The sequence below is a fragment of the Sorex fumeus genome, unplaced genomic scaffold (genome assembly GCF_029834395.1).
Source record: "Sorex fumeus unplaced genomic scaffold, SorFum_2.1 ptg000072l, whole genome shotgun sequence".
Classification (NCBI taxonomy): Eukaryota; Metazoa; Chordata; class Mammalia; order Eulipotyphla; family Soricidae; genus Sorex; species Sorex fumeus.
Window position 1 is genome coordinate 11177779 of NW_026606129.1, and position 14339 is coordinate 11192117.

Here is a 14339-nt window from a genome sequence, read left to right on the forward strand (position 1 = left end):
GTCAATTCTGTGGATCTTTGAGTTTTATTTTCTATATGGTCTTTCTCTTCTCTATTTCCAATCTCATTTCCTTCTTTCTCTAGCTCTCAATTTAGCTTCTTTTTCCTAGTTCCTTAGGTTGTAAGGTTAGGGTATTTTGGGTTTTTTTAACATCACTCAAATGATAAACATTTATAGCTATCAATTTTCTCTGTGGTAGGAAATACACTTTCACTGCATCTCATAATTCTGGCATTTAAAAGGGCTCTTGCAACACTGGGGGTGGGATTGAGAAACTCTGGTAGACTGGTAGAGTAGCACCACAAGGACTCAGAATTTCAACACTATTGCAAACTATAATGCCTTGACAAAACCAATTTAGCAAAAAAGTAGTTTGACCTGTGTTTTTATTTTTCAGTCCCTCAGTAATTTTAAACTTCTCTTGTGATTTCTTCTTTGCTCCATAGCTGTCAATTTTCCGCAAATTTGTCAATTTTCTACTCTTCAATTCTGTTACTAATTTCTAACATCTGCCCTCTGTTGTTAGGGAAAATACTTTGCATAATTTCTTTTTCCATCCACCAAGATTAATTTCTTGACTTAACATACAGCCTGCCCTAGAAAAAGTCCTGTGTGTCCTTGAGAATAAATCCTGCATTTTTGCTCTGTTCTACTTGCCTGTTAAATCTAGTTGATTTAGGGTCACACGTAGCTGACCTGGGTTTGATCCCCAGCACCATGTGTGGTCCCGAGTCAGCTACCAGTGATACCAGCGTGGAAAGCCAGGAGTGAGTCCTGAGAACCACCGGGCATGGCCCAAAAACAAAACAGATATAGTTGAATTTGTTGTTCTCTATTTTCTTACTTACCTTCTACTTTTTTGTTTGTTTGTTTGTTTTGGGTCACACCTGGCAATGAACAGTGGTTACTCCTGGCTCTTCACTCAGGAATTACTCCTGGTGGTGCTCAGGGGACCGTATTGGATGCTGGGAATCAAACCTGGGTTGGTCGCGTGCAAGGCATACGCCCTACCTGCTGTGCTATCGCTCCAGCCCCTACTTCTTGTTTTTGAATGAAGTGTTCAAATCTAGAATTATTACAGTAGAACTATCCGATTCTCTCTTCAATCTGCTAAACTCTGTTTTGTACATTTTTATAGTTTGTCATTAGGTCCACAAATGTATTAAATGTTGTATCTCATTGCCGAATTGAAAATTTTACTAATATTTAATGCCCTTTGTCCCTTGAACCATTTTGAAATTTAATGGCAGTTTTGTCTATCATTAGTATAAATACTCCTGCATTTTTGAAGCTACTTTTGTACAAAATAACTTTTTTTGTCCATTCACTTTCAACTGTTTTTGTTTTGGGATCTCAAATGAGTCTCTTGTAGATAGCATAGAGTTGAATTATAGGGAATTTTTAGTGTGTGTTTTGTTTTGTGTTTTTTTTTTTGTGGGGGGGGCACACCTGGAAATGCTCAGGAGTTACTCCCATGCCTGGTAAAGTCAGACTGACTATTTCAGTGCTAGAGCCCAGGGTGTGCAGTGGCGTAGGCCATGAGGTGTTGGGGACTGCCAGGTCACCCTGGTGGTACTCAGGGATGTCCAGTGCTGGTGGGGTGGGGAAAACACACTGTTGGGATTTGAACTTGTGTCCCCATGAGTGCTTCGCATGCACCCAAGTCATTGTCTCCTCAGTTCCATGCACTTAATTTCAAAAGTATTCAAAATTATTCCCCACCTCAGGCAAAAACTAGATGCTCTGAGCACATGACGACAGGAAGTCTCAGAGGGGACCAGAACTCTGTAGCTCTGGTTCCAAAGGCTTCTTCTGTCCAGACCTGCTGTGTGGGTACAGGGATGCTAAGGCGTCCACTCCACGAAGGAAGGCCTTCGTGGGTATTCCCGGCACTCAGGAAAGCCATCGACAAAAGCAGTCATCCAGTGAACTGCTGGCGGACACACTGCAGGTCCAGCTGGTCAAAGTGAGGCTGGAGCAAGGAAAACCACATAGCAAGCAGGGCTGGGGTGGAGAGTCAGGCCCAGGTTCTCGACTTCGGGCCCTACCGCCAGCGTCAGGGGGTCCCCTGGGCCACTTATGGGTGCTCAGCTCTGAGGTCCGCTCCCAGCAGCCCTGAACACCGCCTCCCCACCTTATTCCGCTTCCCCGGTGGGACTTGGCTGCTTCCTACAGCCTGGCCCTGTTTTCTCCAGCCCCCAGACTCGGGCTACCAGGCCAGGGCTCACGGTGATGTGGTTTGGTTTCGCCAGCCACCCACTCTGTCCCCTTCAACCTTCTCTGAGTGTCTTCTCAATAGGGCTGTGTCTTTCTCTGTTCCCTGAAGCACCCCAGTTAGGTCCGAGGCCCTCTGTTCAGACCCTGGCTCCCACGTGCCAGGGAAGGAGGGATGCTGAGTCCTCTGGGGGGAAAGGGGGAGTCTGAGGCACTGGAAGAGGCAGGACCTTGAGGGTTGGGTTGGGCTGATGCTTCGGGTGTAGGGGTCCGAGCCCCAGGAGTGCGTGCTCAGATCATGAGCCGGCACTGGGACGGGCTGGGTGGGGAAGATGGGCTTGGACGCCGAGGACCTGGTCCAGGGCGGCTGCGTTCCCAGCTAGGGCAGTCTGCCTACCAGGAAACCCAATCAGATCCTGGCACCAGCTTAGACAGGGCAACCCCTGCCCCTTCCATGCTTGCCAGGACTAAAGATGGATCACAAAACTTCCCGGAAATCCTGATACCTGATTTCTTCTTGGCATCCTTTCCGGTCGAGAGGGAGAAGCTAAGACAGCCAGAACCAGGCTCGTAGATCAGCTGGTAAGGCGAGTTCACGCCCATGACGGAGAAACTCGTGAAGGACTCTGGGGTGGGAGGGAAAAGGAGACTTATTTGAATCTCTAAAAGCCGACTTGACTTTTAACCCCAAACGGAAAGGGCCCTTTAGTTCTGACGGGACGCTGGAGTCGATATTCCCAGGTACGCAGCTGCTGGTCGAAAACGATCCCCGCTCCTGGGAGGAAAACACTCACCCCCTCCCCCGCCGTCCTCGAGACTGTGGCCAGGACGGCTCCCTCGGTCACGTGTCTGCGGGGACAGCGCTCTCGGCTGGGGTGCTCACAACCCCCTCAGTGGTGGTCTGGCTCGAACATCACCAAGGCCGCGCTGCTGGGGACCACGCTGGGCCTGCCTGGGCTCGATGGGGTTCTCAGGGGGACCGTGACGTTTCCTGCCCATGGCCTGGCCACCTCCCATCTCTCTCCAGGGGAACATCAGAGCAAGGTGCAGGGTGTACAGGCCTCGTGGGTGAGGGCAGGCAGAGCCACTGCACACGGCACTGGGACTCAGCACTGGGCGGCTGGAAGGACAGTCACCGGCTCTTACTCACAAGGCTGCAGCACATAGCAGCCTTGTACAGACTCGCACTGGGGTAGAATCATTTGCTGTTTGTGTTTGACTTTTTTCTTGGGGGTAGGGGAGCACCTGGCGGGGATGCTCAGGGGTTACTCTTGGTTCTGCACCCAGGGATCACGCCTGGCAGGCTCAGGGGACCGTATCAGATGTAGGGATCAAACCCAGGTCAGCCGTGTGCCAAGCAATGCCCTCCTGAATGCACTGTCCATCCAGTCCCCAGGGGTAGAGTCCATTGATCTGACCAGATTAGAGTTCAAATTCAGTATCGCCTTGCAAGAGGCAAACGAAGGCAGAATTTCCTGACCCCGCACCAGGCTGTCTTCACTGTGGCACTTCGGAAGGGGGCACCCCAAGCAGAACCCAGCAGCTGAAAACCTCCAGAACCCAACTGCCGCCATACTCAAGGCCACTCTCCACATGCTCAGAGGGGCCTCATCTAAGAGGGAACCAGCAAAAAAACCCAGATATGCAGGACCCATGACTGAGATCTCCAAGATCGGGACTGGGCCTCCTGTCCCCAGCTCCCCAGTTTTCCAGTAGCTTGGCAGTCACCCCATGAAATGCCCCCAGCGCCATGTAATCTCATCAACGGCTAAGACCTAGAGACTATAAACTAAAGCTCCTGGAAGAGAGCACTGCAGAATTTCCTGGAGCACGAGACCTCTTATACTCTAGCCAACTTACGTACCAAAAGTAGCACACATCTGTTTGGTTTTAACATTCTTGCTTGTATTCTCTTATGGGCTTAAATGGCTCCAGAATGAAATACAGCAACCTTCACACACTTCCCTCTTATTGTGGTGGGAAGGTGCTCTGTGGTGGGATTGCTGTTTGAATATTATCTGTAATATTTGAATATTATCTGTAATATCTTGAATATTATCAGTAATGAACTACTGTGAACACTTTTATGAAAATAAAATATATAAAAATTGCAAAATAAATAAAAAGAGGCAAACGAACATCATCCTTCCATAAACCCCATCAGATCACACCTTCCCCCATCACCTCCCATCGATGACACTGAGAACACAGTTAGAAAATCTGACACAAGTCCTACAGCCTGGCTCTTCACATTCATAAGGAAATTAGCCAACCCAGTCTCCGAAGCAGAAAAAGCTGCCTGCGAGGCCGCATCAGGGAGATTAAACCTTCCTTGGTTGGAGCTGGAGTAATAGGACAGCGGGTAGTGCGTTTGCCTTACACGTGACCAACCCGGGTTCGATTCCCAGCATCCCATATGGTCCCCTGAGCACTGCCAGGAGTAATTCCTGAGTGCAGAGCCAGGAGTAATCTCTGTGCATTGCCGGGTATGACCCCACCCAAAAAAAGCAAAAAAAAAAAAAAAAAAAGCAACCTTCCTTGGTGATCCCAAAGTTGAACTCAGAACAATTTTCAGTACCTTGTAACTTAGCAGAAATAAGGAAGAATAACGTTTGCTGAGACTAGTAAAGAGTGCATCAAATTAGTCAGTTCTGCCACTATAGACGAAAAGATCCACCTAGGAGGCACCACAGAGCCAGAGTTGCTCCCGGCTGAGCCCCTCTGCCCCCGAGCCTGTCCAGGGAGCTTCACCGCAGAGACCAGACCCAGGAAGAAAGAGAACAGAAGGTGCCACAGACCATGTTCACCACGCCAGTAACACAGAAAACCAGAACTTAAATGGTTGATGATGGAACAGAAAGTCTCCAGCCATCCAAATGACAATTAGTAAAAGCAACCAGAGAGTTTGAAAAATATATGTTAGGGACAGGAAACAGAGACAGAAAAATCACAGTAACTTTGTAATCCACAGTGATTCCATAAAAAAAGAAATAAAAAAACTCAGTATTCTTAACACACACACACACACACACACACACACACACACACACCAAGACCTACAGAAATGAAACAAACATAGCTCTGAGACATGATTTTCTTTCTTTTTAATTTGAGTAATATTGCTGTCGTGTTATTTTAATAAATTAAATAACTTAAATAAATAATATGCTTAATTATTGAACCACTGAGCCCATGGCAAGTCAAGCATCTGGTTCTTTTTCCCCATCCACCAGGGCTAGCAGTCCTGGGGGGTGGTGTTCTCAGTGTGGACTTGCGGCTTAGCAAGGGGGACATTCTGGGGGCAGTTTCATGGGAAGACTCCCACTTGGTCCCATGGGGCCACCTCGTCCAGTAAAATGGCCCAGGGTCGTGGGGCTTCCTGGCACAGCTCCTTGACCATCTTCGCTGCTGGCTTGTGCCGGGAAACTCCAGGTCGAGTCCCAGCCTTGAGGAGGGTGAGCTGTTGCCAAGGAAACGGGCACTCCCCAGTGATGATGGCCAGGGTTTGACCTTTTGGCTTTTTTGGTTTGGCTTTGTTTTGTTTGGGCCACACCTAGAGATACTCAGGGGTTCCTCCTGGCCCTGGTCTCAGGAATTACTCCTGGTGGTGCTCAGTGGACTATCTGGGGTGCCAGGATCAAACCCAGGTTGGCCGCATGCAAGGCAAATGCCCTCCCTGCTGTAGGATCACTCTGGCCCCTGTGGCTGGGGCTTGCTATTAGGGAGAGCCGACGTGTGTGGTGTCTGTGAAGCTCAGTGTTCCACTTCTGCATCAGCTCATAGAAACCCCGTGACACCTCATGACACTCTGTCCCAGCTAGTCCATACAGCCACAGAATCCACCTTCCTCTTCCTGTCTCGTGATTTGCAGGTAATGCATCCTTTTCTGCCCCTATATAACCATTATCCTCCCCAAAATATTTTGTCATGTGACTAGGAGTCTGTAGCCATTGTGGGTGGTTTTCACTCAGTCACGTGCACACACAAGTCTTTGAGCATCCATAGGCCTAGACCAACAAATTGTTTTCTTGTTCCCGGGGTTCCCATAACTACAGCCCAGCAAGGCCAAACTTGTGCAAAATAAATAGTTTGAATCTTTTTTTGTTTTCACTCTCAAAAAAAAAAAATTCAAGTCCCATGAAGGATGTTTTTCTGAAAGGCTTGGCCCCTTCATTTATATTTTTTATTTAGATTTGGCTTTTGTTTATTTGGGGGCCCACACCTGGCTCTAATGGAGTGCAGGGGGCTGAACCTGGGTCAACCACACCCTGTCCTCTGTCCCTGCCCCTGTCCTCTGTCCCTGCCTGGGCCCCTATTTAGATGGTCTGAAGCTCATGCCTGAGAGAGGCGTTCACAGTGCTCCAGCATCGTGTGCAGAAACCACAAAGCGCCTGTCCCCGAAAGAGACTTTCTCAGTGCTCTGCAAAGACGGAGATGCCGGAGCTATAACGTGCTCCCCAACTTCACTCAATTTCCCCAACTCTCCTCCCATAAATTTTACCACACTCATCAGGGACAGGGAGCCCCCATGTCACAGAAGGGCCTGGAGAAGAGGGGTCGCCGACTGCTTCCTTTTTGCCCAGGTGGGGACCGTGTCGGGCAGAAAAGCAGGACCGGGGTGGGCACTTGCTGGCCACCTCCTGGGGACCAACTCCCCATCCAGCAAACCACCAGGCAGGAGGACTGCAAGGGACCAGATTCCACAAGCTAATGACCCACGTCTGCCCAGTCCATGAGTGTAGCAGGACCCAGGGCCCTGAGCACCACAGAGCAGCTAACCCATAGCAGAATGCAGGGGTTCAGGGGGCTGGAGGGAGATGATGGGTTGAGGGGCTGGGCAGGGAAGGGAGGGCAGGGGGAGGGACTTCCCTTGCATGCGGCCAACCCTGGTTCAGGCCCCGTCACCCACGGTCCCTGTGCCCAGGAGAGAAAGTGCTGGGCTTGCAGAAACAGCTTCTGCCTCACAGACACCAAACCAAACAGTCCCCCCTCAAGCCTTCCCACCTGAGGTGACATGCTCACCCATTTAGTTGCTCACACCTCTCTTCCAACTAAACTGGGGGTGCCCTTTCCAACTGTTTTGCTTGGGGCAATGGAGTTTGGGACACACTCAGCGATGCTCAGGGGTTACTCCCAGCTCTGCACTCAAGGATCACTCCTGGTGGTGCTCAGGGAACCCTAGGGGATGCCGGGAATGGACCCTGGGTAGGCCGTGTGATGGGCAAACGCCCTCCCCGCTGTGCCATCGCTCTGGGCACTTCGTTGCGTTCTTGTTGGTGCTGCTGGAACTCTCACCTCAGGACTGCAGCGCGGGGACCCACCTTTCCACAACTGTCTGACATCGTAGCCGCTTCTCCTGACTACGCTGATCAGGCGGTGGAAAGCCATCTCCTTGGCGTTGACGTGGAGCAGCTGACTGGCCTCCATAAAGCGCCTCGTGACGTCCACGGGGTTGGAACCTGGTAAGGGAGTCAACAAAGACACCTCAGTTCCCTCCCAGCACAGGGCCGTGCTTGCAGAGAAGGCCTCTGTAAGCGACCCAGAAAGTACGGATAAAAATGGGGCCCATGAAAACACAGTGAAGAAAAGCCATAAGCACATCTACATTCACTGCAGCACTGTTCACAGCAGTCAGAATCTGGAAAACAACCTGAGTGCCCGACCACAGACAACTGGGTAAAGAAACTGTGGTATATCTATATAATGGAATACTACACAGCCACTAGGAAAAAAATGAAGCCATGAAAATTCATTAATAAATGGATGGACATGGAGAGTATCATGCTGAGTGAAATGAGGCAGAGGCTGGTCAAAGAAACTTTGGTACATCTACACAGTGGAATACTATGCAGCTGTTAGGAAAGATGAAATCATGAAATTTGCTTATAAGTGGATGGTTACGGAGAGTATCATGCTAAGTGAAATGAGTCAGAAAGAGAGGGACAGACATAGAATGACTGCACTCATTTGTGGAATATAAAACAACATAATATGAGACTGACACCCAAGGACAATAGAGACAAGAACCAGGAAGATTGCTCCATGGTTGGAAGCTTGCCTCATGAACTGGGGGAGAAGAAAGCTGGGATAGAGATCACTAAGTCAATGATAGTTGGAGGGATCGCTCAGGATGAAGATGTGTGCTGAAAGTAGATAAAAGACCAAACATGATGGACTCTCAGTATCTGTATTGCAAACCATAGTGCCCAAAACTAGAGAGAGAGTAAGAGGGAAATTGTCTGCCACAGAGGCAGGGGAAGGGGTAGGATGGGGGGGGTGTATACCAGGGACATTGGTGGTGGAGAATGCACACTGGTGGAGGGATGGGTGTTTGATCATTATGTGACTGAAACTCAAACATGAAAGCTCTGAAAGTGAATCTCACAGTGATTCAAGAAAGAAAGAAAGAAAGAAAGAAAGAAAGAAAGAAAGAAAGAAAGAAAGAGAGAGAGAGAGGAAGGAAGGAAGGAAGGAAGGAAGGAAGGAAGGAAGGAAGAAAAAAAGAAAGAAAGAAAGAAAGAAAGAAAGAAAGAAAGAAAGAGAAAGAGAAAGAAAGAAGAAATGAGTCAGAGGGAGAGGACAGACATAGAATGATCACACTAATCTGCAGGATATAAAAAAAAACATAGTATGAGACTAATACCCGAGGACAGTAGAAACAGGGGCCAGGAGGACTGGTCAATGGCGGGAACTTGCCACAAGTGGCGGGGTGGGGGCGGGGGTGAAGGAGAGGCAGTTGGGACAGAGAAGAGACCACTAAGGAATGAGGGCTGGAAATGATCACTCTGGACAAGAAATGAGTGCTGAAAAGTGGTAAAGGGATGTACATGATACCCGTTCAGTACCTGTCTTGCAACCAATAATGCCCAAAAGTGGTACAGGCAAGCTATGGGGGGCAGAGGGGGCAGGGGGGTAGCAGGAGGGAAACTGGGGACATTGGTGGTGGGAAATTTCACTGCTGAAGGGATGGGTGTTGGAATCTTATATGACTGAAACCCAATTATGAACAACTTTGTAAATGTATCTCATAGTGATTCAATTAAAAAATATTTTTATTTTATAGGGTCCTGGTGGGGCGGATACATTCCCCATTCTGCCGAAAGACTCAGCATTCCCAGCCATACCTAACACCCTTCAGTACAGAAAAAGCCCAGAGACACAACTGAACCTCACCAAGTCACCTGTCACTGTCACTGTCCTCCCACTGTTCATCGATTTTCTCAAGTGGGCCCAGTAACGTCTCCATTGTGAGACTTTGATGTTATTGTGTTTAGCATATCAAATATGTCACAGGGAGCTTGCCAGGCTTTGCTGTGCGGGCAAGATACTCTCGGTAGCTTGCCAGGCTCTCTGAGAGGGGCGGAAGAATCGAACTCAGGTTGGCCAAGTTGGCTGAGTGCAAGGCAAACACCCTACCCGCTGTGCTATCGCTCCAACCCAACCAAGTTATCAAGCCACTAAATTGTTCCAGTTTCTGATGTGCACTACCATATACTTGGCCACCCAACACCTTCAAACTTCACAGTCCTGCCAGCCAAATCGGACCACAGCAAATTTGATAGCAAAGTTGCATAGAAGGCCACCAAGTTCACTGAGCAAAAAGAATGAATACAGAAAGGTTCAACTAGCACCAACCATTCCAGTAAATCCTCAGTGACTGTAACACCACTATGAAATAGAATATTAATCACAAATTGACTTTTATTGATCCATTTTTTTATAATTCCATTTGCCTTTGTGTTGTAACAAGCAACATGAAGTAAATTTGTGCTTGCTAAGGGGGCAGGCTGGGGTGGTGGGTGGGAAACTTGGACATTGGTGGAGGGAAGGTCACACTGGTGGTGCAATTGATGGTGGAACTCTGAGCACCTTAAACAACTGAATTATGAACAACTTTGTAAAATGTGGTGTGCTAATTTTTTTTAATGGGGACCAGGAGATGGATCAAAGGGCTTCCACTCGGTGTGGACTCCCCTAAAATCACTGTCACTGTCACTGTCACTGTTCTCCCATTGTTCATTGATTTGCTCAAGCAGGCCCAGTAACATTGTGGGACTTGTTACTGTGTTTGGCATATCGAATACGCCACGGGTAGCTAGCCAGGCTTCGCAGTGCGGGTGAGATACTCTTGATAGCTTGCCAGGCTCTCCAAGAGGGGCAGAGGAATCGAACTCGGGTCGGCCATGTTAGCTGCTAGCAAGGCAAACGCCCTACCTGCTGTGCTATCGCTCCTGCTATCATGCAAGATTCCCCTAAAATACACCCCAAAGATAAATAAGGGTAAAGCTCTATGGTGAGGGCCAGCAGGTGTGTGGGGCTCCCAATAAAAGGCCTCAAGTTCTCAAGACCTGGGAGGTGACTTTGCCCTCTGTCCCCATGACTCACTTCTCTCTCATGTCTGGAAAGCTGTTGGCATATAGAATAATGCAGCATCTAGAAATCCTGATTAGTAGTAGAGCTCAAAGGCATATAAAAGGACACTGGGATATGAAAAATATTCCAGGTTCATGGTTTGGAAAAAGGAACATTCTCCAAAAGACCGTCTGGCCCAAAGCACTACACAGGATCAATGCAACCCCCTCGAAACTCCCATGACAGTCTTCAAGGACTCAAAACACACTCTACTGAGATTTATTTGGAATCCTAAAACTGTCACTGTCACGGTCACGGTCCTCCCCTTGTTCATCGATTTGCTCGAGTGGGCCCAGTGACGTCTCCATCATGAGACTTGTTGTTACTGTGTTTGGCATATCGAATGCATCACGGGTAGCTTGCCAGGCTTTGCCATGCGGGCGAGATACTCTCAGTAGCTTGCTGGGCTCTCCGAGAGGGGCGGAAAAATTGAACCCAGCTCGGCCGGGCTGGCTGTGCGCCAGGCAAACACCCTACCACTGAAACAGCCAAAGAAATCCTGATTTTAGAAAAAAATACTAAACTATATAATATAAAACTGTAATGATCAAAACTGTTTGGGTCTGAGACCAGTGGAACCAGGAGTGCTGAGAAGTCCTCGGGCTGGTGACATTAAGTCAAACCCCAAGGCTGGGTGCAGGAAGACACAGATGAGCCAAAAGAAGGGAAAAGCTCTTCAATAAAGGCGGGGGTGGGAAAACTGAATGGCCACGTGTTAAAAAGACAACAGCAAATTAAATTGGAATAGAATCTCACACTACTCACCAAAAACAATCCAAAGCGGATTAAAGACCTTGAAATTAGACAACACAATACATAACATACATTCAGGAAAATATAGACAAACTCTCCAGACCTGTCTTTAATGATTCGACTCTACTGGCAAATATAACAAAAACAAAAAAATAAACAAATGGGACTACATCAAATTGGAAAGCTTTAACACCACAGAAGAAACTAAGCTAAAATAAAATTTTAAAGGACCTACTGAATGGAAGATATATGTGCATACCACACACAGATATGTAAGAAATACTGAGAACTCATAAAGCTCAACAACAACAACAACATGAATAAATCCATCAAAAACTGGGGAGAGGAGGTAAGTAGGCACTTCCCCAAAGAAGACTTGCTAATGGCCAGCAGGCATGTGCAAAAGGCTTCACTACCATTTCCAGAAAAAAGCAACTCAAAACAGCATGAGGCAGCATTTCACACTGTGAGAATGGCACCTGTCAAAAAGACCAGAAATCACCAGCATTGGGGGCGTGGTGGAAACCGGAAGCCTCACTCACTGGAGGTGGGAATCCTCCGATTTATCCTCTATGGAAAGCAGCATGGAGAAGTCTCAAAAAGAAAGAATAGAACACGCGTATAACCCAGCAGTTCCACTTGCTGGCATCTACCCCCAAGACACAAAAAGTATTTAGTTTAAAAGATATACACACACCCCTGTTCACTGCAGTGCTCAATACAATAGTCAAGATGTGGGAACAAACCCAAAGTTCGATGACAGATGAATTGATATGGTAGTTGTGACATATGGACACGCAATAGAATACTACACAGCCATGAGAAAAGATTAAGTGGTGCTGTTCACTGCAAGGGAGATGGAGCTGGGGGTATCAGGTGAACAACTAAGTCAGAGGGAAAGGACCAGACGCTTTCACTTACCTGGGAGACACAGAGAGGCAGCATGAGAACAGACGGTACTGAACAATGATATGCCCTTGACTTTGGACCCCAAAACGTATTCCCAAGCAGTGAGGGGCAGGGAAGAGGGGGTGGAATATAGCCAGGGGTAGCACAGGACAGCAGGGATAGTGGTGGGCGCTCTGATAGGGGTGGGTGCAGTAACTCTGTACATCAATACCATAAACGAACACTATTGTAACCATTTCCCCTAAACTACAATTAGAAAATAAAAGTGGAGAACAGAGCAGGGCGAGAGGACTTTCATTCTAACGGCAGATGACGGATGACAGCAAAACGTGGACACACACAGAACATACATGCACACTAAGACACAGAAACACAAGCACGGCCTAGTTATGCCCACAAGCTTCCACCGGGCACCATCTTGGCACACCAAAAGCCCTGATCCAAAGACTCCCAATTGAATCCCAAAATAGATTAGAGCCCTTCAGAGATGTCTCTGGGACCCAGCCAACTACAACGCAGGGACCCAGAAGCATGTGGCAGCTTTGTGGCCGTGCAAACTCTCATGCTATTAAAAAATGAGCAATGGAAAATAAATTATCTAGCATCTGCCCCAGTAGACAGGCTTGGATGGTGGTGGGAAAATTTGGAAAAAACATAATGTCCAAAAGTAGAGAGAGTATTAGGGAAATTGTCTGCCATAGAGGCAGGGCAAGGACTGGGATGGGTGGGATACTGGGGACATTGGTGGTAGAAAATGTGCACTGGTGGAGGATGGGTGTTCGATCATAGTATGGCTGAATCTCAAACATGAAAGTTTTGTGACTGCATTTCACGGCGATTCAATACATTTTTTGGAAAAATGCATATACACGTGTGTTCACGAGACACACCAGCATGTACACTCCCAGAGCCACAGGCACACAGACGCTCATGTGCAGAGACACACACATACACATACATGTACATACACACACATGCACAAAACCCTCCCGGAAGGAAACCAAACCAAGCCAGGACTCTGGCCAAGCCAGTCTCACCAGACATGGACTCCAGCATGGCCTTCATCTTCAGGCTGAGGAGCTCGGTCAGCAGGTGGACAGAGCGTCGCTGGAACTGGTGCAGGGTGTCCAGGCTGAGTTCCGAGGTCGGGGCCCCCGGGTGGTGGCTGGTGCGCAGCTTGGCCGGGGCCGACGCCGGCAGCAGCTTGCGGGGCGGGGGCAGGGTCTGCATCTTCTTCCGGACGGGAGTGGACATGGACGTGGTGTCCATGAGGAGCAGCGGGGACGGTGGGGGCCCGAGGCTGATCTCCAGGCCCAGGATGGCGGCGGTGGCCGGCAGCGTGGGGTGGGTGATGAGCTCCTCCCATGAGAACTCGAAGATGTTCCGGATGCCCTTGGGGATGGGGACCCCGGTGCTTCGGTACGAGATGAGCAGCCTGGAGATCTTGGCCAGCAGCTTGGGTGCCATGGCAACATACTCATTGTACAGCTCCCGGTTACTCTTCTCCCCCATCATGTTGCCCGTGTAGCATGCTGCTAGGTGACACCGTCCATCTGGGACCCAGGGGCCCTCGGCGACCGAGAAGTGAGTGACCGGCAGTGCTTAGCTGAGAGGTCACCTCAGGGGCGGAATGGAGATGCTGAAGTCACCCAGCCGGGTCCCGGAGCCGGCAAATCCAACCTGTGAGGGAAGGAGAAGGGAATCCTGAGCCTCTCTCCACACAGCCAGGGGGACCGTCTCCCAGAGACACTGGCAGAGACACCCACGAGTGTGGGTGAGGCTGGCAAGGCCCTGAGGGTGAGGAAATGCCAGGAACCACTCCAGGGAGTCACACCCCTGGTCACTCAGGAGGGCGGAGGGTGGACAGGATGGATACTGGGGAGAGAGAAGGGGATGCGGATGGGGGAGGACCTGAAGAAACAAAGCCCGGTATCTCCCTGGCTGTCTCCAGAACCTTCTGGAAACAACCCAACCTCCACGTCCATGGGTAGGCAGGAGCGCGGGAGGACAAAGGGTCTTTTGGAAATCAGCGGTTCAGATTCTTTCATCTT

At 49.1% G+C, this 14339-nt stretch overlaps 1 protein-coding gene across 1 annotated transcript in view; it reads right to left on the reverse strand.

The window, feature by feature from the left end:
- Positions 1–13803, reverse strand: part of CUNH3orf20 (chromosome unknown C3orf20 homolog) — a 69299-nt gene extending 55496 nt beyond the window's left edge. The window contains exons 1-3 of the mRNA XM_056129290.1: positions 13326–13803; positions 7536–7673; positions 2721–2840 (exon numbers count right to left, since the gene is read on the reverse strand). Coding sequence (XP_055985265.1) covers positions 2721–2840; positions 7536–7673; positions 13326–13803 — 736 coding nt within the window. The remainder of the gene's footprint in view (positions 1–2720; positions 2841–7535; positions 7674–13325) is intronic.
- Between the last annotated feature and the right edge of the window lie 536 nt (positions 13804–14339).